The 23,717-nt window shown below is 61.7% G+C and overlaps 2 protein-coding genes and 1 long non-coding RNA gene across 8 annotated transcripts in view; 2 read left to right on the top strand and 1 right to left on the bottom strand.

Annotated features, from left to right (window-relative positions):
* ATP9B (ATPase phospholipid transporting 9B (putative)) overlaps window positions 1-6,770 on the top strand; it is a 217,405-nt gene extending 210,635 nt beyond the window's left edge. For 2 of the 4 annotated variants that reach the window (XM_067698791.1, XM_067698793.1), the window contains exons 27-29: window positions 3,043-3,100; window positions 3,763-3,966; window positions 6,231-6,770. In XM_067698791.1, the coding sequence (XP_067554892.1) occupies window positions 3,043-3,100; window positions 3,763-3,966; window positions 6,231-6,367 (399 nt within the window). In that variant the 3' untranslated portion in view covers window positions 6,368-6,770. Of the gene's footprint in view, window positions 1-2,176; window positions 2,551-3,042; window positions 3,101-3,762; window positions 3,967-4,060; window positions 4,419-6,230 lie in introns of those variants that run through there. The other 2 variants (XM_067698792.1, XR_010932969.1) reach the window with 2 other exon arrangements.
* Window positions 6,771-21,546: 14,776 nt separating this feature from the next.
* On the bottom strand, window positions 21,547-23,145 carry LOC137203176 (uncharacterized). Its single transcript, XR_010932968.1, has 2 exons — window positions 22,813-23,145; window positions 21,547-21,688 (listed from the first exon to the last, which is right to left on the bottom strand). It is a non-coding gene; the product is annotated as an uncharacterized lncRNA (long non-coding RNA).
* Window positions 22,084-23,717, top strand: part of NFATC1 (nuclear factor of activated T cells 1) — a 103,247-nt gene continuing 101,613 nt past the window's right edge. The window contains exon 1 of one of the 3 annotated variants that reach the window (XM_067698790.1): window positions 22,084-22,928. In XM_067698790.1, coding sequence (XP_067554891.1) covers window positions 22,093-22,928 — 836 coding nt within the window. In that variant the 5' untranslated portion in view covers window positions 22,084-22,092. The remainder of the gene's footprint in view (window positions 22,929-23,717) is intronic. The other 2 variants (XM_067698786.1, XM_067698788.1) reach the window with 2 other exon arrangements.

The following is a 23,717-nucleotide window of genomic DNA, read 5'->3' as shown; positions in this document are numbered from 1 at the left end:
AATGTTCGTGGATTGGAAGTATCAGTGTTGTTGAATATTGACAACTGATTCTAAAGTTTATATGGAACAGCAGAGGAGCTAGAATTACCAAAACAAATTTGAAAAAGAAGAACAAAGTTGGAAGACTCCCAGTACCTGGTTTTTATCACTGGCAAAGGATAGACACACAGGTTAGTGGGGTAGAACAGAGAGCCCAGAACTACAGCCACACATGTCAGTCGGTCTTTGACCAATGTGAAGGGAAATCCAGTGGAGGACGGTCGTCTTCTCAACAGACGGTGTCAGGAGAGCTGGTCACCCTCGGTCCACACCTCAGGTCTTACACAGAAATTCCCCCACAGTGGGTCATAGACCTAAATGTAAAATGTAAAACTATAGACCTTCTAGGAGAAAGTACAGAAGGAAATGTGCGCGACCTTGCGTTAGGCAAAGAGCTTTTAGATATGAGGTCATAAAGGAAAAAATGGATAAATTGGACTTTATCATAATTACAGACTTTTTTTCTGTGAATGACACTGTTAAGAAAATGGAAAACAAACCACAGACTGGAAGAAAATATTTGCAAATTACACTTTTGATAAAGGACTTGTATCCAGAATATATAAAGAGCTCTCAAAACTCAAAAAGAAAACAACCCAAGTTTTTAAATGGGCAAAAGACCTGAATTGACACCACACCAAAGATGATGATGTACAGACGGCAACTAATCACTTTTATGAAAAAACGCTCAACGTCATTTTTCATTGGGGAATTGCAAATTAAAATCAGATGCCACCGCAGTCTGTTAGAATGGCAAAAATGCAAAACCGACACCAGCAAATGCTGGCAGGGGTGCTCAGCCGTGCTGGTGGGAATGCAGGCTGGTGCAGCTGCCCTGGAAGACAGCTTGGCGGTTTCCCGTAAAGGTAAACATACACTCATCACGTGACTCAGCAATCCTACTCCTAGGTGTTTACTCAAGAGAAATGAAGAGGTACGTTCACACAAAATCTCGTGCAGAAAAGTTGATGGTGGCTTTGTCGTGATTACCAAAAACTGAAACGACCGGCTGCCCTTTCCCCCGTGAGGGTGCAGCCGCACAGTGGGATCGTGTCCGTGACGGGAGAAAACCCGTCCGTTCAGCAACGCAGACGACTCTCAGATGCATTTGGCTGCACAGAAGCAGCCAGGCTCCAAGGTGAGTGTGGCCCCAGTGATTGCCGCTCCGGGAAATGCAGCTCTAGGGACACAGGCGGGCGGCGGCCGGTCTGGGGAGGGCGGGCATGACTGGGAGGGGGCAGCGCGGCAGCGTTGGGGTTAGGGGCTCTTCTGTCGCACTGTGGTGGGTGCAGACTGGACCTCTGCCAGCACAGAACCGTCCACCCAGGAGCTGGCACGTAGACTGGGACAAAGGGCTCCAACCGCAGGACACATGAGCCACAGAACCACAGCGGGGGTTGCTGCCCTAAGAAGCCTCGGGGAGGGCGTCCATGAGTGCCTGCGGAGGGGGCTGGAGACGGACATGCCGCCGCCGGAGACAGGGCTCCCGCCACGGGACGCGGCGTCGCAGGGCCCCTGCACTCGGCGGGTCGGCGGCGGCCTGTCTGCTGCAGGTACAGAGGCAGGAAGGGGGCTGGTGCAGGTACAGACAGAGGCAGGAAGGAGGACCTGTGTGCACGCATGCCAGGGTCTGTCCCTGAGCGTGGCTGTTTTCTTCCTTTAAAAAGCAATATTGCTTGGGGCTTCCCTGGTGGCGCAGTGGTTGGGAGTCCGCCTGCCGATGCAGGGGACGCGGGTTCGTGCCCCAGTCCAGCACGATCCCACATGCCGCGGAGCAGCTGGGCCCATGAGCCGTGGCCGCTGAGCCTGCGCGTCCGGAGCCTGCGCGTCCGGAGCCTGTGCTCCGCAGCGGAAGAGGCCACAATGGTGAGAGGCCCGCGTACCACAAAAAAAAAAAAAAAAAAATTGCCTTTTAACAAATGATGACATATTGGAAGGTTGCTCTCCACTCAAACGCAGTGAGGCCTCGGGCTCAGCCAGGACGTTCTCAGGTGGCCCCTCGGGACCAAGCTGCTGCAACCGTCTCTTTCAGAGGTGTCCGTGGACGCCGGGTGGACGGGATTCAGCCTCTGGGTGTCCTTGTGCTGGCGCCTGCCCCCGTCCTATGTACGGTTTGTTCTTCCCTCGTGCCGTTTAGCATCACGTGCCGCCTCCTCCTGGCGGGGATGCCCCGCACCCCAGCAGAGCCTTGGTCTCCTCCGTCAGGCCTGGCTGCAGCGCGGCCTTCGGGAAGTCTCCAGCTGCGGTGCTTCTCCATCCATAAACGGAAACGACGTCTGTGGGCTGTGCCGGCGGGCGGGAGACGCGGGGGACGAGCGTGAGGGTCTGGAGTCCCGCGCCGCGGCCTCGCCAGGCTTCGTCCCGACACCCTCATCACAGGCCTCGGGGACGGCGCTGCCTCGGCCAGCCCTTGGCGGGAATGGGCTGGGCGGCGACTTGTGGCCCCCCCTCCTTCTCGGATAGAAGCGTCTTCGGGAGTGTGGTCGGACAGACGCAGGCTGAGTGTTCAAGGTGAAGGTTGCTGTGCCAGAAACCCTTGTTTGTGCTGGGCTTGTTGATATGGCATCTTTTCCAGAAGGGACCTCAGGGCCTAAATTCTGACTTCAGGTGTGATAGACCGTCCTTTGTCACCTAAGGAAACTAAGAAGTAGATATAGGAAGATTTGTTCCCAAGAAGTAAAGAAGAAATAAAGGGAAATTGTTTTTACTGTGCAGAATAGTGCGTCTCAATGTTTGTTTTATACACGTCGACTCCTGGGTCACTAGGAAGCCCGGGAATGGAGAGCCGTGGCTTAAGGTCACCAGAGGTCAAACAGGAGACCGCTCACCCCGTTACCATAAGCGGAGCGGGGCGGGCGGCCCGGGTGCGCGGGAGGAGGACGGTGGCTGGATCGGTACGTGGGTTGGGCTGGGGGCCTGGGGTCTTGACAAGTCACCCGCACACAGCTACTTAAAAACGTGTGTTCTGCTCTGTTAACTAAACTGCCCCACTGTCTACCCTAGGGAAGATCCTTATCCTGTAAGACCTTCCTCGTCTGGGTTTTAATCAGTATTTACCAAGGTAAGACGGACCCGCCTTCTGCACTGAAGCTTTTTTGTTTTCTATGGGCAATATTGTTTTCACCTCCCAGTTAAGTTCCAAAAGCTTAACATTTCATCAGCAGTTGAATATTGCTTTCAGTTTATCTTGTGAATCGATACCCCAGCAGCTGGTCCCGCAGGCCTCTTCACAACGCAGCGGGGGTTGGCGTTTTTACTGGTGCAGGTCACCTAAAAACTGACCTGTTTTTAAATAAAAGACAATCCAGAAAAATTTAATCAGCACTTACCACGCTGCCTACCCCCCGCAATGGCTTTCTTTCTTGGCATGATAGCCGGACTTCGAGAAATATGAATTAGGAAGTCCGCAGTCACCAGCTGCCCCCGCTTGGTGTCCCAGACAAACGGGAGCCTGTGGGAGTGGCTAGCAGGCGGCCCCGGAAGGCGGCAGCCAGCGCGCAGCTGCTAACCGGCGCGCAGGCACGGCTTCCCCCCACACTGCCAGAATCCACGTCTCACTTTGTCCCCGGTCCAGAGTTTACACGGATCACTGGGTGCAGGTGTGCACAGCCCGTGTCTGTCAGTGCCAGCGGCTCTCGCCCCTCATACAGTAACGGAGCGGCCGACCCGAGTAGGAGGGTCGTCGTGTCCAAAGCCACACCGCGCACCCCGGCTGTTTTGCAGGCGGCATCCTCATGTTTGGGGCCCTGGTGCTTTTCGAGTCCGAGTTTGTGCACGTGGTGGCCATCTCCTTCACGGCCCTCGTCCTCACGGAGCTTCTGATGGTGGCCCTGACCGTCCGGACGTGGCACTGGCTGATGGCGGTCGCCGAGCTGCTCAGCCTTGGCTGCTACGTGGCCTCGCTCGCTTTTCTAAATCAATATTTTGGTAAGTTGCTTTAGACTTCTTTTCTGAATAGCTGTCTCTTACTGGTTTTTAAACGTTTTCTTTGTTGCTTCTAATACGTTATCTTAGATTGCAGATCGTAATAAAACCCACATCAGACAGCTTCACAACACAGAGCTTATTTCTGTGGAAAGATTAAACCCCTTGCAACAATACGTGAAGTCGTGCCGAGTTCTCCCCACAAGAGCTGTATTGTTTGTCCCTTTTCCTGACGGAGGCCGCTGAGGCTGCAGGGAAGAGGGCTTCCAGGATGGGGCCTGGCGCCGCCCGCCCTCCTTCCCCGGAGCCATGGGGCCCAGCTGCCTCGGTCCCGAGCGGCGTCAGAACCTGCAGGCGGCACGTGGCCCGGGTCGCTGCGCCCCTGCCCCCTTCTCGCCCGCCCCCGTTACCAGCAGGGCCCTGAGGAGGGGGGCTGCTTGCTGGGTGTGAGCGCTGGCTGGAGTGGGAGGGAGGGCGGGTCTGGGGGGGGAGGGGGGGTCACCCAACGTGGCCCTGGGGGAGGGTTGAGCCGCTCTGGGTGCGTTCGCACGGCCGTCCCCAGTCCCTCTCCAAGACTCCCGCTTCCCGTCCACGGCCGGCGCTCTGATCTCGCCTCACCTGACGCGCCTCATCAAACCCAGCTCTTCACTCGCCACCGTCGGAAAACTCATCTAAGGCAGAGCCCTGACCCTTGAAGTCACAAGTCGGCATCTACTTCCTGTTCCTAACACCAGCGACTTGGCACGAGCAGACTTCACTGGGATGAAAGATGAGAGCCTCATATTTCTGTGAAGTGGAGGAGAGCAACGGACCACAAAGTTATTTTTGGTGAAAAGTGATGGTAACATCACTTTTCACGTATTGTGAAAATATCTCCATCCTTCACAGCAGAGCTATAAATTACAAAATGAATGTTTAGGCAAGTTTCAACAGCGGGAGTTTATGAATTGTGTGCCCCTTCCATAACTTTAACGTATTATAGATGGTAGAGAAGTAAAAAGAATTCCATCATAAAAGCAGAAGTTGGGTGAATTCACATCCAAGTATCTACTCAATGGTGAGTACGTACATAGGAAAACTATTACAGGTTCGTGTTTTTGCATTAAAAGAAACATTCACCAAAAAAATAGCCATGGCACATAAGAAGTGGTTATTTTCAAATTACAATATCTTGGTTACTTTGTTTTGAGAATGGACGTTTGCTTTCCTGTGTGAACGCGAGTTGACACTCTTGGACGGAGCGGTGTTGGCTTCTTCTCAGGCGTTTCCTGGGCCCGCAGCTCCTTCTCCCAGCCTGTGTGCACAGAGCACAAAACAGAAGCTACAGCTGGGACACCAGCAGCAGGGCCGCCCGGGGCCCCGTGTGAAGCAGACACAGGCAGGGTGTCTCCGTGCAGCCTTCTCCGGTCGTTGACGCTACCGCATCCTTCAAGACTGCAGAAACTTAGCAGAACGCCGTCACTCCAGAGGCTCGACTGATAAAGAGCCCCGCCTCCCCTCTTCGTGGCGTTTGCTGTGGGCTCCTCCCACCTGGCGACAGCGCGGGAGGCCCTGGGCCCCGTCGGGGTTCTGCGGCTCATAAGAGGGGACGGTGCTGGGTGTCCTGCGTCTGCCGATGAGCACCCGTGTCCGTCGGGCGACCGTGCGTCGTCCCCGCAACATTTTGCCGTGAATTTTTAGTGATTGGACCCCTGGAAAACGCTTCCCGGGTTTTCTACAATGTGCTTAAACACAGCCTGGGACCCCGTGTGCCCTGCATGCAGACCCGGGGTTTCCCTGCCCTTTTCTGGGCCTCAGCGGCCATGAGCCTACCAGGCTGCTTCGTCCCACTTCCGACGACAGCCTCCAGGGATGGCTGTCCTAGGATCGGCCGCCTGTCGGGTTCTCACACGGCTCTTCACCCGCAAGGATTAGAACAGCCGTTAACCCTGGGGACACCACCCTGTGGTGGCAGGACCGAGGGGCACGGGAGGTGGGCTCACGGGGACAGCTCTGCCAGCGGCCTCAAGGCCCCGACGCCCAGGGTCGCCTGTCCTCAGGACGACGAAGATGAGCCCGGACGGTCTGAGCCGGCCCCAGGCTGCCTCTGGACCGAGCCCGCGGGCCGTGCAGCACCGGCCCTGCGCAGCTGGGGCTTTGCGCCTCCTGTTGGAGGAGCCCCTGCCCGTGGTGTGCAGGGAAAGCAGCGCTGTAACCCAGACCCCGAGGCTCCACGAGCCCCGCCCCTGGGCGCCTCTGACACCCGTTCCCGGATTTCTCTCCCACAGATGTTCCTTTCATCATGACCGTGACCTTCGTGTGGAAAGTGTCCGCGATCACGGTGGTCAGCTGTCTTCCTCTCTACGTCCTGAAGTACTTGAAGCGGAAGCTGTCCCCTCCCAGCTACTCCAAGCTCTCCTCCTAGGGCCACGCACCTGCCACGGAAGGTTCCGGCACCTTCGGGCCCGTTTCCGTGATGCAGGGTGCGCGGCGGCGGCTGCCGAGGGAGGGCGTGAGGCAGGAAGGGCCCGGGAGGGGGCCAGGGTGGGGCTCCGCAGACAGTCGTGCCGCGGCCGGATTTCCTTTCCTTCCCTTTTTATTGTTTCTCCAAGTTTAATTTCCATGTCGAACCAGCTTGACTTTATGTTGAAAATGCGGCCTAACGATTTCACTGCTCCTGTAAAGCGTCCATCTTTGTCTGCTGTTCTGAGAACTGAAATGAAAGGCCGCTTAACGTTCTGCAGTTTCCTAACATTCAAATTCTTTCTTTGATGTTACAATACGGAAAGCCTCCCCGCTTAACCAGAATAAAGTCTCGATGCTGTAAAGGCCCGTGTCTGTGCCGCTCCCTCCCCGCCTGCCCCTCCCGCGGGCCACGCTGGTCCCGGCGGCGCCCACGGCAGCCACGTGGCGCAGGGCGGGGCATTTGCCCGTAAGTCCACGGCAGCAACTCAGGTACGTCCCGAGGCTCTGCTGTTAGTCAAGCCCGTTTCTGAGTTCCCATCCTTTCGACATTTGTGAAATCACACAACTGCACACCTCGTTAGCGCCTGGCTCCGGCCGCCTGGGCCCCCCCGGCTGTGGGCGCAGCGCCTCACTGATGCTGGGCTGGAAAAACGCTTCCCTGAACAACCGAGTTCTTTTGTTCAAGGGGCACTTCTGGGCGGGCAGCGGCTCCACCGCTGGGAGCTGCCCGGGGTCTGAGCGGTGTGCCGGGACCCTCGGTGTGCCCGAGGCCCCCAGGGCTGGGTCCCAGAGGAGGAGGGGTGATGCCCAGAGCTGCTCAGACTGTCCCACCAGCACCTCCCAGGTGGCCGGTCCTCCCCTGCCCACCGGGCGTCGCTGTTTCAGCTCCTCGCAGAGCTGCGGGTTTGCAGGGATCTGGGGCCAAGGGAGGAGCTTGTGCTCAGGACCCAAGGGGGACCTGGGGGAGGCCGGAGGGGCTGAAAGGGGACAGGCGAGGCGGGCTCATGGGCTGTGCCAGCCACGTGCCCTGAGAAATCCTGGACGTCTCACCAGGGGTTGGGCGCTCACCTACGAGGCCTGATGGGGGCAGGTGGATGGGCTCCCTGCCTTGGAGGGGCCAGGAGGGGGCGCCTGGGGGTGGAAGGGGCTGGAAGGCCCTCGTGCAGAGTGAGCACGGCCGCGGCCGGCCGTGAGGGAAGGGGTGACAGGACGCAGGCGACCAGGAGGCAGGGGCTGTTTGCAGGCCGGTAGGTGCGCCCTTCAGAGGATGTGAAGCCGACGCAGCGGCGGGCGGGCGGGCGTTCTCCCTGAGAGCCCAGGTCCGGTCTGTAGTTTGTACCTGCGTGTGGGGACCGCTGGTGACGGAGGGAGGGCACGGTGGGTGTGAGGAGGGCCCAGTCTCCACCACCGTGTCCCCAAGAGCCTAGACGCCACTGGCCCCCATTACTGTGTGACGTAGACGGATGGGGGGGGGTCAGATGGACAAGTGGAGGAAGGGTGGGCAGGTGGATGACGAGTGGAGGGATGAGGGGGTGGGTGGGGGGTGAACGGCTCTTCCGCAGCCCCTGGAGGTGGCCCCGTCCTATTCCAGACTCGTGACCGTCATCAGTGTCTCTGAGTCAGGGCTGCACTGTGTCCGCCGAGCCTGTGAACTCGCCCGGTGGCGCCCCGGGGGACGGGGGTGTGGGCTGCGGAAGTGGCCTCTGCTCCTTCCAGCTGGGACGGCCTGCGTCGCCTGCCCGGGCCCTGCTGGGCCTCCTGCTGTGGGAGGGCTCAGGGACCCCCCCACCAAGGAGTGCACCCCCCGCCCCGTGGGAGGGTGGCCGGAGCTCCCTGCACCTCAAGCCCGTCCCCTGAGCCACGTGGGTGCAGGCGTGTCCCCACGTCCTGTCCGGGGGTCCCTGGGAGCCCTCCTGCTGGGCCCCCTCCCTCGCTCCACCAAGAGGCCCTGGAAAGGCCCCTGTGCTCTGCGGACCAGGGACTGGGTCAGGGCTTGCTGTCTTGTCACCCCGTCCCACCAGAACCCCAGATGGCCCAAGGGCAGGACCTCGAACAGAGCTGGGGCCCCTCCACCCCCTCAGGCTCTGAGTACCCCAGAACGCGCGAGAGGCCCAGCCCGGGCCCTGGGAAGGGGTCACCCGCTCGAACCCAGCATCATCCCCCTGGACGCGGCCTCGGTCTGTCCACTCGGCCTACCAGGCCACGCCTTGGGGGGGGAGGTCACTGCCCCGGTGACTCAGTGCCCTGGCGCCCCCGGCCTTGACCCATCCCAGGACAGCGCCGGACAGACAATGAGGGATGCGGAGACTGAGGCTTGGGGAGGTTTAAGGGATTCCCCACCTGGCCCATGGCAGCATCCCCACCCCGTGCAGGTAAGGGCTGGGCGGGGACTCCGGGGCTCTCGGGCACAGGGTCAGGCTGTGTTCCCCTGCAGCCACCGCGACCACACCCCCGCTTCCTGCACGCGGGCCGCCTGGGGACACCGTGGCCAGAGGACGGGCCTGGCGTGTCCTCGATCCCAGACACGCCTCGGCCTCGGGAAGGGGGAGGGTCCTTCACTGCCACTTGGTCCCCCGGCCAGGTCCCCACAGTCAGGCCAGCAGCCCCAAGCCCCTCAACACAGCCCAGCCCCTCGCTCAGGAAACAATCCTGTGTCCCCCAAACAGGCGGGACCCTGGGGCGCTGCTGGGCGGGTCCACACCTGGACGGGACCTTCCTGCATGTTCTCTCCTGAAAGCTCTTTATCTTGGAATGATTTAGACTCGGGAAGCTGGCTGTCCATGCGAGGAGGACCGTGCTGGGCTCCCCGACTTCCCAGTAAATCCTGGTCTGAGCCCTCCGGTCGGGAAGGTTCCTCGTGGCCCTCTCTCCCAGCCGTGGGGAGCTGGGCGGGGGAGCCCGCGCCCCGAGCTTCTGGGCAGGGCTGGGACGGGCCCGGGGCACGGCGGGCAGGTCGTATCGGTTTGTGTCCTCAGGAAGGGGGTGCGGTGGCTGCTCCCCTGCGATCCCGCAGTCGCCGGGCACTTTGGGGCCCAGCGGGCCCTGCTCAGCCGAGCTCCGGCCGCCTGGCTGGGCTCCGATAAACAGGAAACGCCTCGGCCACCGCGCCCTGGGGAGCAGCTGTAATTCCGGGAGATTCCAGCAGGCGGCGCTGGAAGCTAAGAAATGCCGCCCACGGCCCGCAGGGTCCAGGCTGATGCCTGGGCTCTTAGGCTCCGGGCGTCTCCTCGGGCTGGAACAGCCGAGCCCAGAAAGTGTGATTCCCTGAGGGGCCGGGGTTCGTCGCCTTGAAGAACCTGCCTTCACCCGGGCGTTTGTGTCCGCGCGGCGTCCACTCTGCCTGCGTGGGGCCCGGGGTACCTCCTCATAGTAAAGCCCAGGCGGCACCTCCCTCCGTCCTCCCGGGAAGACCCCGCCAGCGGCCCCGCGGCTCCTGCCCCCGTCCCAGTGGAGGGGGGCTCCCGGTGGGCCCGGAAGGCTCTGGGGCCTTGGGCCTCGGAGACGACGGCTGAGCGGAACCGCGGGGCCCAGGAGGACCGAGGTCTGAAGACAGTCCTCCCTGAGCTGCAGGATTTTCCCAATTTTTAAAACCAGAGAACAGCCCCACTCCAGCCCCGGTGCCCTTTTCCAAGGCTCTTCCCGGAACTGGCCGCCTGGGCTCCGCAGCTGCAGCCGCAGCCCGTCCCCGCGCCGCTTTCGGGGTCCCGGGGCCCTCACGGCTCAGGGAGGCCGGGAGGCCGCAGACGCCAGGCCTAGCGCGCGGCAGGGGCGCCTTGAGGGCACTTGTGGACGTGGACGGCCCCCGCCTGCCTCTCCCGTCCCCTCTGCCGGCCGCGGGGGGGCGGGAGGGACACCGTGGACGGCTCTGAGCCCCGGGGGACGGGCGTGACGTGGCTGCTACCGGGCCCCCAGGGTCGCAGGAGGCTCCGCCCACCGCGGGCCGCCCCCGGGACACGTGGCAGCCGGCGCCCGCATCGGTCATCCATCTGGGCCCCTCCTCGGGCCGCCTGGAGCTCCATGTCTGTCCACCTGGCGGGGTGGCCAGTCAGTTCCGGAGGCAGAGCCGGATTCGCGGCCAGAAGGCGCCGGGCTGAGGCCTGGGCAGAACTTTGGACCCTCTGGGCCGACGATCAGACACGACCTGTGCAAAGGATGAAGAAAAGGCCAGAACCGGCAGGGGAGCGGCGCGGGGGACGCCAGGCTACCACTACACAGGGCCCTGCGGGAGGGGCTCCCGGTTCCCGGGCGCGGACGGGCCCCCTCGCCCCCCGCAGCCCAGCAGAGCCCCTTCCGTGTTCACTCGACACGATGCCCTCAGCAGAGCCCGAGGGACCGTCGTCCCAGCCGCGACCCCCAACGTCCTGGGAAGGGGCCCCCAGACAAAGCACCGCCAGCCAGGTGGAAGGACGGAGGTTCACCCCCTCGGTTCTGGAGGCCGGGAGTCGGCGTGAGACGGTGTCCAGGGCCGCCCTCCCTCCCAGGCTCAGGGGCCCCGCCTGCCTCTCCCCGCCTGGCCTGCTGCGCTCCTGGCTGTGGCCGCGGCGCTCCGCCGACCTGTGCCCGCGCCCTCAGCCCCGCCACCCCCCGCGTGTCTGTGTCCAAAGCCCCGGGTTCTCTGACGACGCCGCCCAGTGGGTGGGGCCTCGCTCCGGGACAGCCTCATCGTGACCGAGCCCATCTGCAAAGACTCCTCCCAAGTCCTGCGATCCCGGGTGACCTGCAGCGGGTGCGGGACACCTCAGCAGTGTTGACTCGGAGTGACTTGATATCATTCAAGGGGTCCAGTCTCTTCCTGACCCGAAGGTGCAGAGAAATCGCCAGCCAGGCACAGAGACGGTTTTAGTCTGTGATGGAATCAGGTGCCAAGGTGCGGGCTGCGCCCTCGCGGCCACACTGTGCCGGGCACCCAGCCCTGCCACCCGACCCCGAGGAGCTGGATCTTGAGAAAAGTCAGACGCCTGCGTGGCTGAGTGGAGCCTCGGCCTTTAACCTGTTGGCTCCCGGGAGCCGCCGGGGGTTTCTGTAAAGCTGGGGGCTTCTGGGCACAACTGCAGGGGGTACCGTCCACACACAGGTGAGCTGCACTGTGGGACGTCCCCTCAGTCCCGACGTCCTCCCGTCCTGAGTGGCCCTGACTGTCGCTCCGAGGGGAGCGGGGGTCCTCTGGGCGTCTGGAGGCTGTTGCCGTGACGACGACTTTGGGTCTCGCCCCAGGACAAGGGGTGCTATCCTTCTTACTGTTTTCCTCAAACAGGAGAGGAAGGCCGCTGCGCCCCCAGACCCACAGCCCGAATGGGGCGACGTCTCCCAGCTCGGCGTGCAGCCTCCTGGCCCATGAGCCTGGGTGAGGCCCCCGCTCCAGCTGGTAAGTTCCACGCTTATCCGAAACCACAGAACAGAGGAACCAGCAAATGTCGCGTTTACCTGCCCGCCCCGGGCCCGGCCTGAGCACCTGCCCTGCGGCAGGTCCTGAGGAGGTCCTGGAGGAGGGACACCGTCGTCACCCTCCAGCCACACGTCTCACTGATGTCCTCGGAGCAGCTCCTGTTTCTCTCTAAGGATCTGTGGTTTTCAGTCCTCGAAGGTCGTGAGGCTGCGTCACTGTCACGGTGCCGAGGCCACTCGGGAAGAGCCGCCAGCTTCCTGACGGAGGTGATGGCCCACAGGTGGTGGGTGCGTCCCGCGCGGCCACCAGCTCGAGCTCAGCGCTCCCACTTCCAGGCCCCACTTGGCGGGATGTGAGGCGCGCGTGCCCAGCAGACTGGATGGGCCCCTTGGTTCAGGCGCCACCGCCCCGGTGCCGAGGACCCTGGGAGCCTGGGGGGCTCCGGGGCGAACCTCCCACTCCCCGGCCACCCTGTGTCGTCGGCCCAGCCCTGAGGTCCCACTGCCCGGCCGCCTGGAGCCCGTGCCGACGGCGGGGCTGTGAGGTCCCCAGCTGGCCGTCCCACCCCCCGCCGCCTCTGGGCGTGAAGCCTGTGGCGGGAGCCCCTCGGCAGGGGTGAGGAGCTCCCCCCGCGACCTGAGGGGGGCCACCTCCTAGCAGCAGGGCGTCCTGGGGGTGCCGGGGACCCTCCTGCCCACCGCCTGCCACCCCACGTGGGCACACATGCAGGGCTGTGGATCCCGCCCCCCTGAAATCGCTGCAACATTCGGACTGATGCCACCCCGCCCCTCAGGAGTTCTCTCTGCCCCCGACCATCCCCCCAATTTGTGACAAAATGAGAAGAAGCTGAAATGGCAGCAAGAAGGAGGCAGGTGACCCGGGCAAGCCGAGCTCCGTGTGCCGTGCGGGTCGGGGTTCGGGCAGCTGGCGGCCGAGCCGGGTCTCCCGGTGCAGGCTGGAGGGGTGGGCCCGGGGGTGGAGCCCACGGGGGGCGCGGAAGGTGACGGGCGCAGCGGCTGCCCGGTGCCGGGACCCGGGGCCAGGCTCAGGCTGGTTGGATCCAGACGCAGTGCTCGCAGGGTGACAGGCCACCAGGATGTGAGGGATGCCAGGCGTGGCCAGCGTTGCTAACCCTCCCTGGGGGCTCCCCACCCTCCCACCCCAGCACGTGGCCCTAGCGGTCTGCAGGACGTGCTGCCCTCGGCCCAGGGACCCTGCTTCCGGAGCCTCCAGCTCGGGGCACCCACGTGGGTCCTCAGGAGGAAACTGGGGAAGGTGGACGGCGGGTGGACACCCAGCTGGTGAGCCTGGTGGGAACCTGTAGCCATTTCAGCAACCGTATCCCCCAGGCTGGTGGGTGAGCCACTCGGCTGCAGAGCCCTCGCCCGGGACACAGGGGCCATCAAGAGCCCCGTCACACTGCCCAGTAGGGCAACCAAGGCCCAGCCCACCCGGCAGCCTGGTGCCCAGCGTGACCAGATCAGGAGGACACCCTGTGAGGACCACAGCCGAGAGCACGGCTACGTTCATCATTAAAGAGCAGTGACGGGGGCTTCCCTGGCGGCGCAGTGGTTAGGAATCCGCCTGCCAACACAGGGGACACGGGTTCGAGCCCTGGTCTGGGAGGATCCCACATGCCGCGGAGCAACTAAGCCCGTGAGCCACAACTGCTGAGCCTGTGCGCCACAACTGCTGAGCCTGTGCTTTACAGCCTGCGAGCCGCAACTACTGAAGCCTGCACGCCTAGAGCCCGTGAGCCACAACTACTGAGCCTGCGCACCTAGAGCCCGTGCTCCGCAACAAGAGAAGCCACCGCAATGAGAAGCCCACGCACCACAACAAAAAGTAGCCCCCGCTCGCCACAACTAGAGAAAAGCCCACGCGCAGCAACAGAGACCCAATGCAGCCAAAAATAAAAATAATATAAATAAAAAATAAATTGAAAAAAAAACCAACAACGATGACGAGGGAGGGACAGAGACAGGGAGACAGAGGGGGGCCCAGCCATAGAGCCACTCCTGATGGGGACGAGAGAACCCCCGGGTTATTTCTTTGCTCCCCCAGGCCCAGAGCCCGCGAGGCTGTGGCCACGCCCTTTGTCCTTGGGCCCCAGAGGCCTTGGTTCTCCACCTGCACTGGGACGGGCGCTGTGTCTTCTTTGGAGCACCTCCAGCCTGGAGCTGACTGCACCCCAGGTGCCTGGCCTGGAGGCCCCCCGCCGCCCTCCCTGCTGCCCCAGGCGCTGCCGAGGTCTGGCCACCAGCCTGGAGGTCTCACCGGAGCGCAGACCCCCGGAGGGAAGTTGTTGAGAACCTGTCCAGAGCGGCCACCGCGATGCCACGTACAAACCAAGCACAGGCCACTGGTCCCTCGAAGAGCCCAACTCAGGAGCACCGTAGGGTCCAGAAACCCCACGTCTGGGCGTGTCGCCCAGAGACCGAAGGCAGGGTCTCGGGGAGTCCGCACCCACGGTCAGGCCAGCACCGCTCCCACCGCTGAAAGGTGGACACGACCCAAACACCCGTCCACGGACGAGCGCGGAGGACAACGTGGCCCCTGTGCACGACAGAATCTGATTCAGCCTCGAAGGGGAGGAAACTCTCACCCTGGTACAGCCCGCCTGGACCTTGAGGACATGATGCTGAGTGAAATAAGCCGTCCCGAAAGGACAAATCCTGTGTGATTCCACTTACACGAGGGGCCTGGGCTAAGCAGGCGAAGTCAGACAGAGCGACGGTGGGGAAGGGCGGGAGCGGAGGCGCTCGGAGACCGAGTGTCAGTTTGGGAAGATGAGAAGGCTCTGGAGACGGATGCTGGTGACAGTGTGAAGGTACTTAACGCCAGTGAACTGTACACTAAAAATGGTTAAGATGGTAAATTTCTGTTATGAGTATTGACACAAGTTTTAAAGAGACAAGCACAGTACAGGCTCTCTTGCTGTCTGGGTACCTGAGGCCCAAATGGGGGACAGCCAGAGGGCTGTGTGGGGGTGTCAGCCCCATTCCCCCACCCGCCTGGGGACCCAGCAGCCCAGGGCCCTGCGACAGCGCCAGGCTCTTGGGTGTGGGTTTGAAACAGCATCGTCACTGAGGGATCGCGTCCATTTACACGCTGGCAAGATGCCACTTCCTGTTTCCAAGAAGGAAAAAAGGCCAAGCAGGCTTGTAGAAAGCCGCCTGTGCTTCAGAATCAAACAGCTCAACACGGCATCGCAGCGAGCTGAGTGTAAATGAATCAGAAGCACGTGGATTAAATGTCCCTTGAAATTCACTCCGGTTTAGAAATTAATGGAAAAAGTGGCTGGCAGAACTCGTTTAGAGCTTTATTGAACCAAAGACACTTTAAAAATAGTTTGGGAAGCCCGGCAGCCCCAAGCCATGGGCAGATTCCACCTCGCCGCGGGGTCGGAGCCCTGGGCCCGGGAGGGGCGGCTGGCCTGTGCACCCACCCCTGAAAACTGCGCCGCATGTAAAACGAAAGCCAATCAGAGCAGAGACAGGGACTCGGCAGCCTCCCCGTCTAAGGCTGCGGTGAAAGCGGCGCGCCCTGGGTTGCTGCCTAATTTAGCAAATTTGCCGCCAGAAAACTGTTACTATTATTCCTCTTACTCTCACAAAAGGAAAGCATTGTGAGCTCCCAGATGCAGACCCCGACACTCGCCAGAAACAAGAGGTGGAACCTAGTCCCCTCCGGCCAGGTCGGTGGCCAGAGCAGACGCCGCGACGGCCAAACTAGGGGAGCTGAGTGCCCTTCTCTTCCGCACGTCCTCCGACTTCTCAGAAATAAAGGACAGGGCTCACCAAGCCCGCAGCTGGCCTGAGGCTGGCAGGGAGGGCGCGAGGCAGCCGCCCGGGGCTCAGGGCAGGGGGAGGTCCGGCAGGTTTCCCAAGAGAACCGACGTGAAGCTCGAGGACTCTGCTCAGCGGGGCGCTCGCAGCCCCCGCCCTCACCCATCCGTCTGCATCCGCCTCCGAAGCTGCCGGTCCCTCTCGGGCCTTGCAGGGCAGGGGCAGAGCCCGGGTGCCAGCGGCGGCTCCTGTGTGGCCTGGGGTTCTAGCTGAGGCCGAACCCCACAGCAGAATAGACGGAGGCAGCGAGAGAGGGGAGGGGTCTCCTCCCCTCGTGAGGAACCCGGAGTTGGGCTTTCAGGTGCCTCTGGGTCCAGGTGATCAAACCGCCCAGGAATCCGCCTGCGGCCGTGCCTTCCTCGCGGGCCCAGTGGGCACGGCTACCGGGGGGGGGGGGCCTCAGAGCCGGGGGCCCACCCCCCCACGGCCCCCAGGAGCTGAGTCCCAAGGGGAGCAGGGCAGCCCACGGCCCACACGGAGGGGTCCCCGGGCGAAGTTGCCTGACGGGGGTACCGTGGGGAGAAGAGGGGCCTGGGGTGGCACCACGGCCACCAGCCCGGCAGTGGGTCAGGAGGGCCCCCAGCGGGCCGTCAGCCGGGCTCCCGGAAGGAAACACATACCACCCAGCCTTTGAGTTTGTTCCCTGGAGCCGCCGAGCAAAGTACCACGAACTGGGGCCTCAAACTGACAGAACAATATTCTCTCACAGCCCCGGAAGTGCAGGGTCAGGGCACCGGCAGGGCCGCGCTCCCTCCTAGGCTCCAGGGCAGGGTCCTCCTGCCTCTCCCAGGGGCCGGTAGTGCTGGCGTCCTCAGGGGCACTCCCGTGTCGCTGCCCCGTCACCTTCTCTCTCATGAGGATGACGGCCACGTTGGGTCAGGCCACGTAATGACCTCCTCTTCACTGATCCCATCTGCAAGGACCCTGTTTCCACGTTCGGTCCACTCACGGGTACCAGGGGTCAGGGCTCCAGCGCCTCCTTGGAAGATGCAATCCGGCCCAGGACACTCTGGCTCTGAGATGTTCATCACGTTCGTTGAGCGGCTGGGGGCCGGTCACCGAGGAAAGCGGGCAGGGCCTCCTTTAACCCTCACCACAGCCCACGAGCTGAAGGCCTCGATGACGGCTCCCCTGGGTGCCGCGCGGGGCTGCAATGCAGACGCCACGTCAACTTCTGCACTGCAAGCATGAGCTCAGCTGACCTGCTTCATAGTGAAAACGCAGAAAATCATCTAAAAGAAAACAACCATTCAAAGCCTCTGCAAATGCTCCTAAGGACAAAATGGCAAAAGAAACATCTATTCAAGAAAATCTACGGGAACTGCTTTAAAAAGGAGAGTCTTTGGTATTTGAACCGAGACTCCCCCAGCGTCCCAGCTCAGCGAGGAGGGGGCTCCAGTCCAGAGGCTGCAGCCACCAACGCGGGGCTCCCTGGTCCCGTGGGCTGAGTCCCCGGGGAGTGCGGCTGGGAAGAGGGACACCTGCTCCCACGCAGCCCCCACCCCTGCAGTGGAACGGAGGCTGTACCTTGAGAATGCCGGGAGCCCCAGAGCCCTCGCCCCCGCTTGTGAGGGTGGTTCCACGCCAGGAGAGACCTGCATCACGGTGAAGGCGCTGAGAACCACAGCGAGGAGAACATCCTGAGAGCAGCAAGAGGAGAGTGCGGTCCCTTCAAGGGGCCCCCGGTAGGACTGCCTCCAAATGAGACTGGCCTTCCGCAGAGACACCGCAGGCCGGAAGGCAGAGGCTGACACATCCCAAGTGCTCAAAGGAAACAAAGAAACTGTCAACCAAGGATCCCATACTCAGCAAAGCTGTCTTTCAAAAATGAGGGTGAAATGAAGTGTTCCCAGGTACACAAAAACTGAGAAGTGGCTGCTGGCAGATCCACCTTTTACGAGAAGTAAAGGACGTTCTTCAGGTTGAAAGCACACGACCCCAGACGGAAACTGAATCCACACGAGGAAAAACAGAGTGCTGTTAAGGTAAGCAGGTCACTGCATAAGGCAGCGCAAATGTATAGTTTCCTCCTGTGTTCTAATAACTGATTTAAAAAGCAATTGTATAAAATTACATAGATATAATGTAATGGCAGGCCTATTACCAGTGGAAATGTAATACATGTGTAATATTTTCATCAATAACAGTACCAAGGAAGTGGCTGGAGCAGAGCTGGGCTGGAGGAATTGACTACAGGTGGTAAAGGAAGCGCGCTTGCAGAGTCCGCTGAGTTTGCAGCATTGCTATTGGTCGTGTAAGTAACATAATGCCATAAACAGGGGAAAAAGGAATAAACCCACATGAGATTAATGTTTATGGATATCACTGGAATTAACCTGATTGTGATGTTAAAATGTAAGTGGTAAACCCTAGAACAACCACTAAGGAAATAACTTTAGAAACGGTAAAAATCATTAAAGAATTCATAATGCTGCATGAGACAACATTCACTTAACATAAAGAAAGCGATAAAGGGAGAACAGAGGAACAAAACAGACCTGAGAAACATGAGAAACAGGAAAAATGAAATGGCAGACATAAACCCAACGATATCAACGATCACGTTAAGTGTGGATGAATTTAACAAGCTAATAAAAAGGCAGAGATTGTCAAACTGGACGAAAAACAAGGTGATCCAACTTGCAGCTGGCTGTAAGAGGCACACTTTAGATTCAAGGCACGAATGGACTAAAGGGGTGGAAAAGTATACTATGCAAAGAACAAGTGCGGGAGGGCTGGAATGGCTGCACCGATGTCAGACAAGATAGGCTTTAACACCACAAGTGTTATTACAAATAAAGAGGAATGTTTCGTAATGATAACAGAGCCAATCCATCAGGAAGACATAACAGTTAGAAACATGTGCATCTAACAGCCGAGCTCCAAAATATATGAAGCAAATCTGATGGAAGGAAGGGAGAAATAGATGGTCCTACAGCGACAGGTGGAGGCGTCAATACCCCACTGTCGATAACGGACGTAACGGCCAGACGGAAGCCAACCAGGAAGCAGAAGGCTTGAGCCACACCGTGAAGCAACGAGGCCTACAGACGTGCTTCGGACGTGCCACCCCGCCACAGCGGGACACACATTCCTCTCGAGGTCACGTGGAACGTTCTCCAGGGAGGATGTTTTAGGCTATAGAGCAGACTCGGCTGTCCAAGGCCACCACACTGGACGGCAGTGCGAGGGGCTACGGAGGTGGGCAAAGATGTTTCAGACGGTGATAAGGACCCGGGGAGGGGGGGCAGGTGGACTGGAGGAGGGCTCTGGGCGTTGGTGCGGGTGAGGCTGAGACTCAGGGTGGGTGGCAGGGAGGTGGGGGAGGGGGAGGGACAGCAGGAGCCACGCTGAGAGCTGTGCTCAGGGGAGGTGACTGACTGATGACTGAGGCTTTAGACCTGGTGGTGGTGCTTGGAGTGCGTGCTCGGGAGACGAAGGAGGCCCCTGCACCGTTCCAGGGAAGAGGGGTGGATTAAAGAGCGATTTCACAAGTAAACGCACAGTGTAAACTTCCAAGCCCTAAATCCATGGACCTCTAAGGACACGTCAGACCGAAGCGGGACGTCCGGAGGGGCTGACACAGGTGTGCAGCCCCGTCTTTCTCAACTTCAGCCACGACCTGGAGGTGCACTGCCGCTGGCTTTTTGAAAACCACCTCAGCTAAGTTTACTTAGAAGTAAATACCCTCTTCACAATTCTGATTTTTAACGTCATGCCAGTCTCCACCCTCTGGCTAGCTGCCGCTGTCCCCAAGCGCACCTGCCAGCGCCTCTGTTCAGTCCGTGTGCTTCTCGCTGCCTGCAGGAAGAACGCACACCTGCCCCTTATAGAGGATTCAGGTGCCCAAGGTGTTTCCAAATGGGAGAACGTCAAGCTGGCCACTGCCGGGCTCACCACGTGGACCTGGCGAGCACAAAGCATTCACGTGCAACCTGCAGACGTTTGAGGTGATTTTCACCAGCAAGAAGTGGCGCCTGGGTGTGCGACTGAGGAACAGGAAGAAAGGGTGGGCCGTGGCCTGAGGAACAGGAAGAAAGGGTGGGCCGTGGCCCAGCACCTGCCCAGGAGCCCCTGCCAGTGCAGTGTGTGCACGGAAGCTGCCTCCCTGGAGGCTGGAAAGCCCCAGGCCAGGTGGGCCAGACGGTCCCCAGCGGGGCTCCCAGGGCGGGGGACAGAGCATCCCCTTCAGGGCAGCTCCAGCCAGGCCAGGGCTTCCCAGGTCCTCCTGACCAGGTCCCGGACCGCCCACGTCACTGAGGGTGGCGTCTCCATAGCAGTTGTGCTTAAACACAAAAGCCCAAGCAACTGCAGAGTCTATAGGAAATATTAGGCAGGGTGGATGGATTACCCAAGTGTGCGCCAAGAGAGAGGATTTGGCATCCGAAGCGACTTTGAAAATGGTAAGCTTCTTTGGGTGTATTTGCCCCAATAATCCACAGAAACAACAGTAATCTAAAAATAGTCTTGTTTTCTGTCCTAAGCTCCTTTTAACTTCGTTAGTCATCACCCATCCTTAAAATAAAACCCGTGTAACGTCTCTCCTAGTAGCAGCTATAAACACACTTCGAGAGGAGGCCCGAGGAGCCGGAGAGGCGGAAGGGGAGCGCGGGGGGCCGCGGCCGCGGGGACGGAGGCCCGTGGTCCCGCAGTGGCCGCAGGACCGGCCCGAGGCGGACACGGGGGCGCGCTGGCCGCCGAGCTGCGCCGCCGCCCCCGGAACTCCCTGCGCCCTGGCGCGCGGCCACCGTGGTCCCGGCAACGGAATTAAACAGAGGGAAACAGACGGGGATTCCGTCACCCGGGCGGGGGAATAAGGGGCGCGTTGAGAGCAGACAGGAAAAGAGCTTTTCTGGATGGAGTGAAAATTATTTATTGGAGGAAGAGGAGGAGGGGCAGTGGCGGCCAACAGCCCCCAGCTCGGCCCCTCTGCAACCCAGGGGCGCCCCCGGCCCCAGGGGGTCCCGCGGGCTCCAGGACCGGGAGACGGTCCCGCGCGCGTGTGAAAGCGCGAGAGGGGCGGAGGGGAGGGGGTGAGAGTCAGTCTTTATTTTCATACAACTTTCCACATCCCCCTTCGCCCCCCGCAAGGACTCGGCCCCCTCCTCCTGGCCCGTCCCGGTAGTGGGGCGGGACCTCTCCACGCACACTCTCCTGGCAGAACCCTGGCACCCAGGTCTGGGGACACCAGAACGTACAGCGGCCAGATCATTTTAAAGGGAGGGGCGAGGGAGGGGCGTGGGCGGCCCGACCCTAGCGCCCCCTGGCGGCTTCCGGCTCTGTTGCACGCCCCGGCCCCCCCCCGCCCCGCCTCCGCCCCCGCCCCGCGTCCAGCATCCTTGAGGGGTCCCCCCAGCCTCGTCGTCCTCGCGGGGTCCCTCCAGCCTCGGTGTCCTGGCGACTCCCCCGAGCCTCAGCATCCTCGCGAGGTCCCACTTTTAGGCCTCCAGCCTCCTCGTGGGGTCCCCCCACCCCCAGCCCCGGTGTCCACGCGGGGTTCCCCCCCTTTGCCTGGGGCACAAGGCGCGTGCCAGGCCCGGCTCTCGCGGTGGGAGCAGACCCACAGGTAGTGGCACCCGAAAAGTGTCCTGACACCCACCAGACACCCGAGGGGAGACCTGAGCCGGAAGAAGGGATTTCAGCCCTGTCGGGTCGACGCCGCTGCGATGAACCGATAACCGGCAGCGGTGACGCGGGTATCGCCCCCGCCGGGCACCTTCTTACTGTTTAATATCGCGCCCAAGGGGCAGCGAAACACACAGATGGGGGTCAAATGTCGCACCCCACTTTCCCCAGGTCCCGGGCGTGAAGTCGTTGAGGGTGCCCACCCGCGCGACCTGCAGGCCTCCCGGTCCCCGCGGCAGACAAGTTTTTTGCTTTGGGTTTATTTTAAACCACATAGGGTGTCGTGCAATAGATTTATTATTTTTATACACCAGACATTTTAACCGCCCGAACAAACACTCCAGTCCCTTCCCTCCAAGGCCAACACAAAACTACGGTCCCGTTTTGGCCGCTGAGCCGCGCCGAGGAGAAGCAGCAGGGTCTGAAAGAGGAAAGTGTAAAGTGAAACGGGCCGGTTGGAGAGGTTTCCCCGAGCGCCGGCTCTCGGTTCTCAGACCAGCCCCCGTCGGTTAGAAATCCCGAAGTCGCGCCCGTAAACCGCCCCTGGCCCTCTGGGGCGGGCCGGGTGCCGGCGGCTGGGAGCCCGGGGAGGGGCTCGCCGTTCTCCAAGACACCCCCTCCCCCCAGCCCGCCATGCAACAGGCAATCTGGGTCGCTCAGATATTTACAGAAGAAAAATGACAATAACTCCACGTCCCGGGACTGCCGTGCAATCTGTTAGTAATTTAGCGGGATGGGAATTTCCTTTCTCGGGCCTGCCAGTGGAAGCGCTTTTCCAAATTTCCACAGCAGGGAAAGCCTGCGATTTTACATAATGACTTCAGCATGCAGGGCCCTCTCGGCACCCCCCTCGTCTCCGGCCCCCCTCCCCGCCCCCTCATTAAAGCAGAGTGTGGCTCTCTCAGGACACCCGCGTGGACCCAGGCGTCCGGGCCGGGCCGTGCGCCGGGTGCGCCCCCGCCCGCCCCCCGTTGCGCCCCGCGGGCCGGTCAAGCGGCTGCCCGGCGCGGGGAGGGGCGGGCGCTCGGCCGCTGGTCCCCCGGGCCCAGCGCTGGCTCGGGCGGGCTGGGGCGTGATGTCACGGCAGGGAGGGGGCGCGGGAGCGGCCGGGCCGGCGGGGAGGCGGGGGAGGTGTTTTCCAGCTTTAAAAAGGCAGCAGGCAGAGCGCGGCCCTGCGTCAGAGCGAGACTCAGAGGCTCCGAACTCGCCGGCACAGTCAGTCACCGCGCCGGGGAGGGCGGCCGGGCGCGGGGACCGGGGCGCGGGCGCACACCTCCGAGCCCCCGCCGCCCGTCAGCCTGCCGGGCTCCCGGGGCCGCCGCAGCCCGGACCCGCCACGCGCGCACACGCCCCTCACAACTCTTCTCTGGGGCGCGCGGCGCTGAGCCCGGGCCGGCGCGCGTCCGCCGGGGGAGAGGCGTCCTTCCTCGGGAGACCCGGCCCCGCGCGGCGGCGCAAGACGCCCGCTCCTCCTCCCGCTCCTCCCGCTGCCGCCGCCGCCGCCGCCGCCGCCGCCGCCGCCGCCGCCGCGTGGATGCCAAGTACCAGTTTTCCAGTCCCTTCCAAGTTTCCACTCGGCCCTCCGGCTGCAGTCTGCGGGAGCGGAGAAACTTTGGGGCCCTCTGCGCCCGCCGGCGGCACCATGAAGTCGGCAGAGGAAGGTAAGCCGGAGCGGCCGCAGACCCCCGCCGCGGCCCCCGGGGGCCCCCGGCCCCGCGCCCTGAGCCCGGCGCCCGTGCGGCCCGCGCCCGTCCGACCCACGCCCGGCGGGGTCCCGGCCCGCGGAGGGGCGAGCAGGCCGGTCCAGGGTCCGCGCGCAGGGAGGGGCGCGGGCGGCCGGGCGCGCGGCGGGCGCGCTGCACAGATTGGGAAGCGGTGTCCCCCTGGTGTTTCCCCAGAGCAGCCCTGATTTCGTGCGCGCCTTCTTGCCAATAGGTGTCTCCTCTTCTCTAGCGCTGAGTGCGCGCACTTGGCCTTCGCTGGTGCAGCCTCGCGGCTGCTCCGGCTATAGAAACTCAGTTCAAATGCAGGCGGCTGGGGGACGGGGCGAGGTTAGGGCCGTCAGAACCACGAAGGAAGGACACTTTGGAAAGCAGCGAGGTTTCTCTGGGAAAGAGGGATGGCCGGTGTCTTCCCCCGTGGGGCAAGGCCCCAGGAAGACCAGCCGTACGGTGAGGTTGCGGGGGGGGGCGGTGTTCTGCGCCCCTCCACGAGCTCAGTCGGTAGCAGATTCCTTCCAGGCGCTGGGCCTCGCGAACCGCTCCGTGTGGCGCTGCCCCGCCGGTGGCTCGACCCGCAGGACTAAAAGCCATCAGAGGAGCGGTCGGGCACAGCCCCTGATTCAAGACAGTTTGCAGCCTTAGAGACTTGAGAGTTCCAAACGTAGATGTTCCAGGACAGTTGGAAAAGAGACCTCCGAGTTTCAAGCTACTTGTTCATAGTCACGAAGA

Source organism: Pseudorca crassidens, chromosome 12 (genome assembly GCF_039906515.1).
Source record: "Pseudorca crassidens isolate mPseCra1 chromosome 12, mPseCra1.hap1, whole genome shotgun sequence".
Classification (NCBI taxonomy): domain Eukaryota; kingdom Metazoa; phylum Chordata; class Mammalia; order Artiodactyla; family Delphinidae; genus Pseudorca; species Pseudorca crassidens.
The sequence above is the reverse complement of the archived record's forward strand: the minus strand, read 5'-3'. Positions and strand labels throughout refer to the sequence as shown.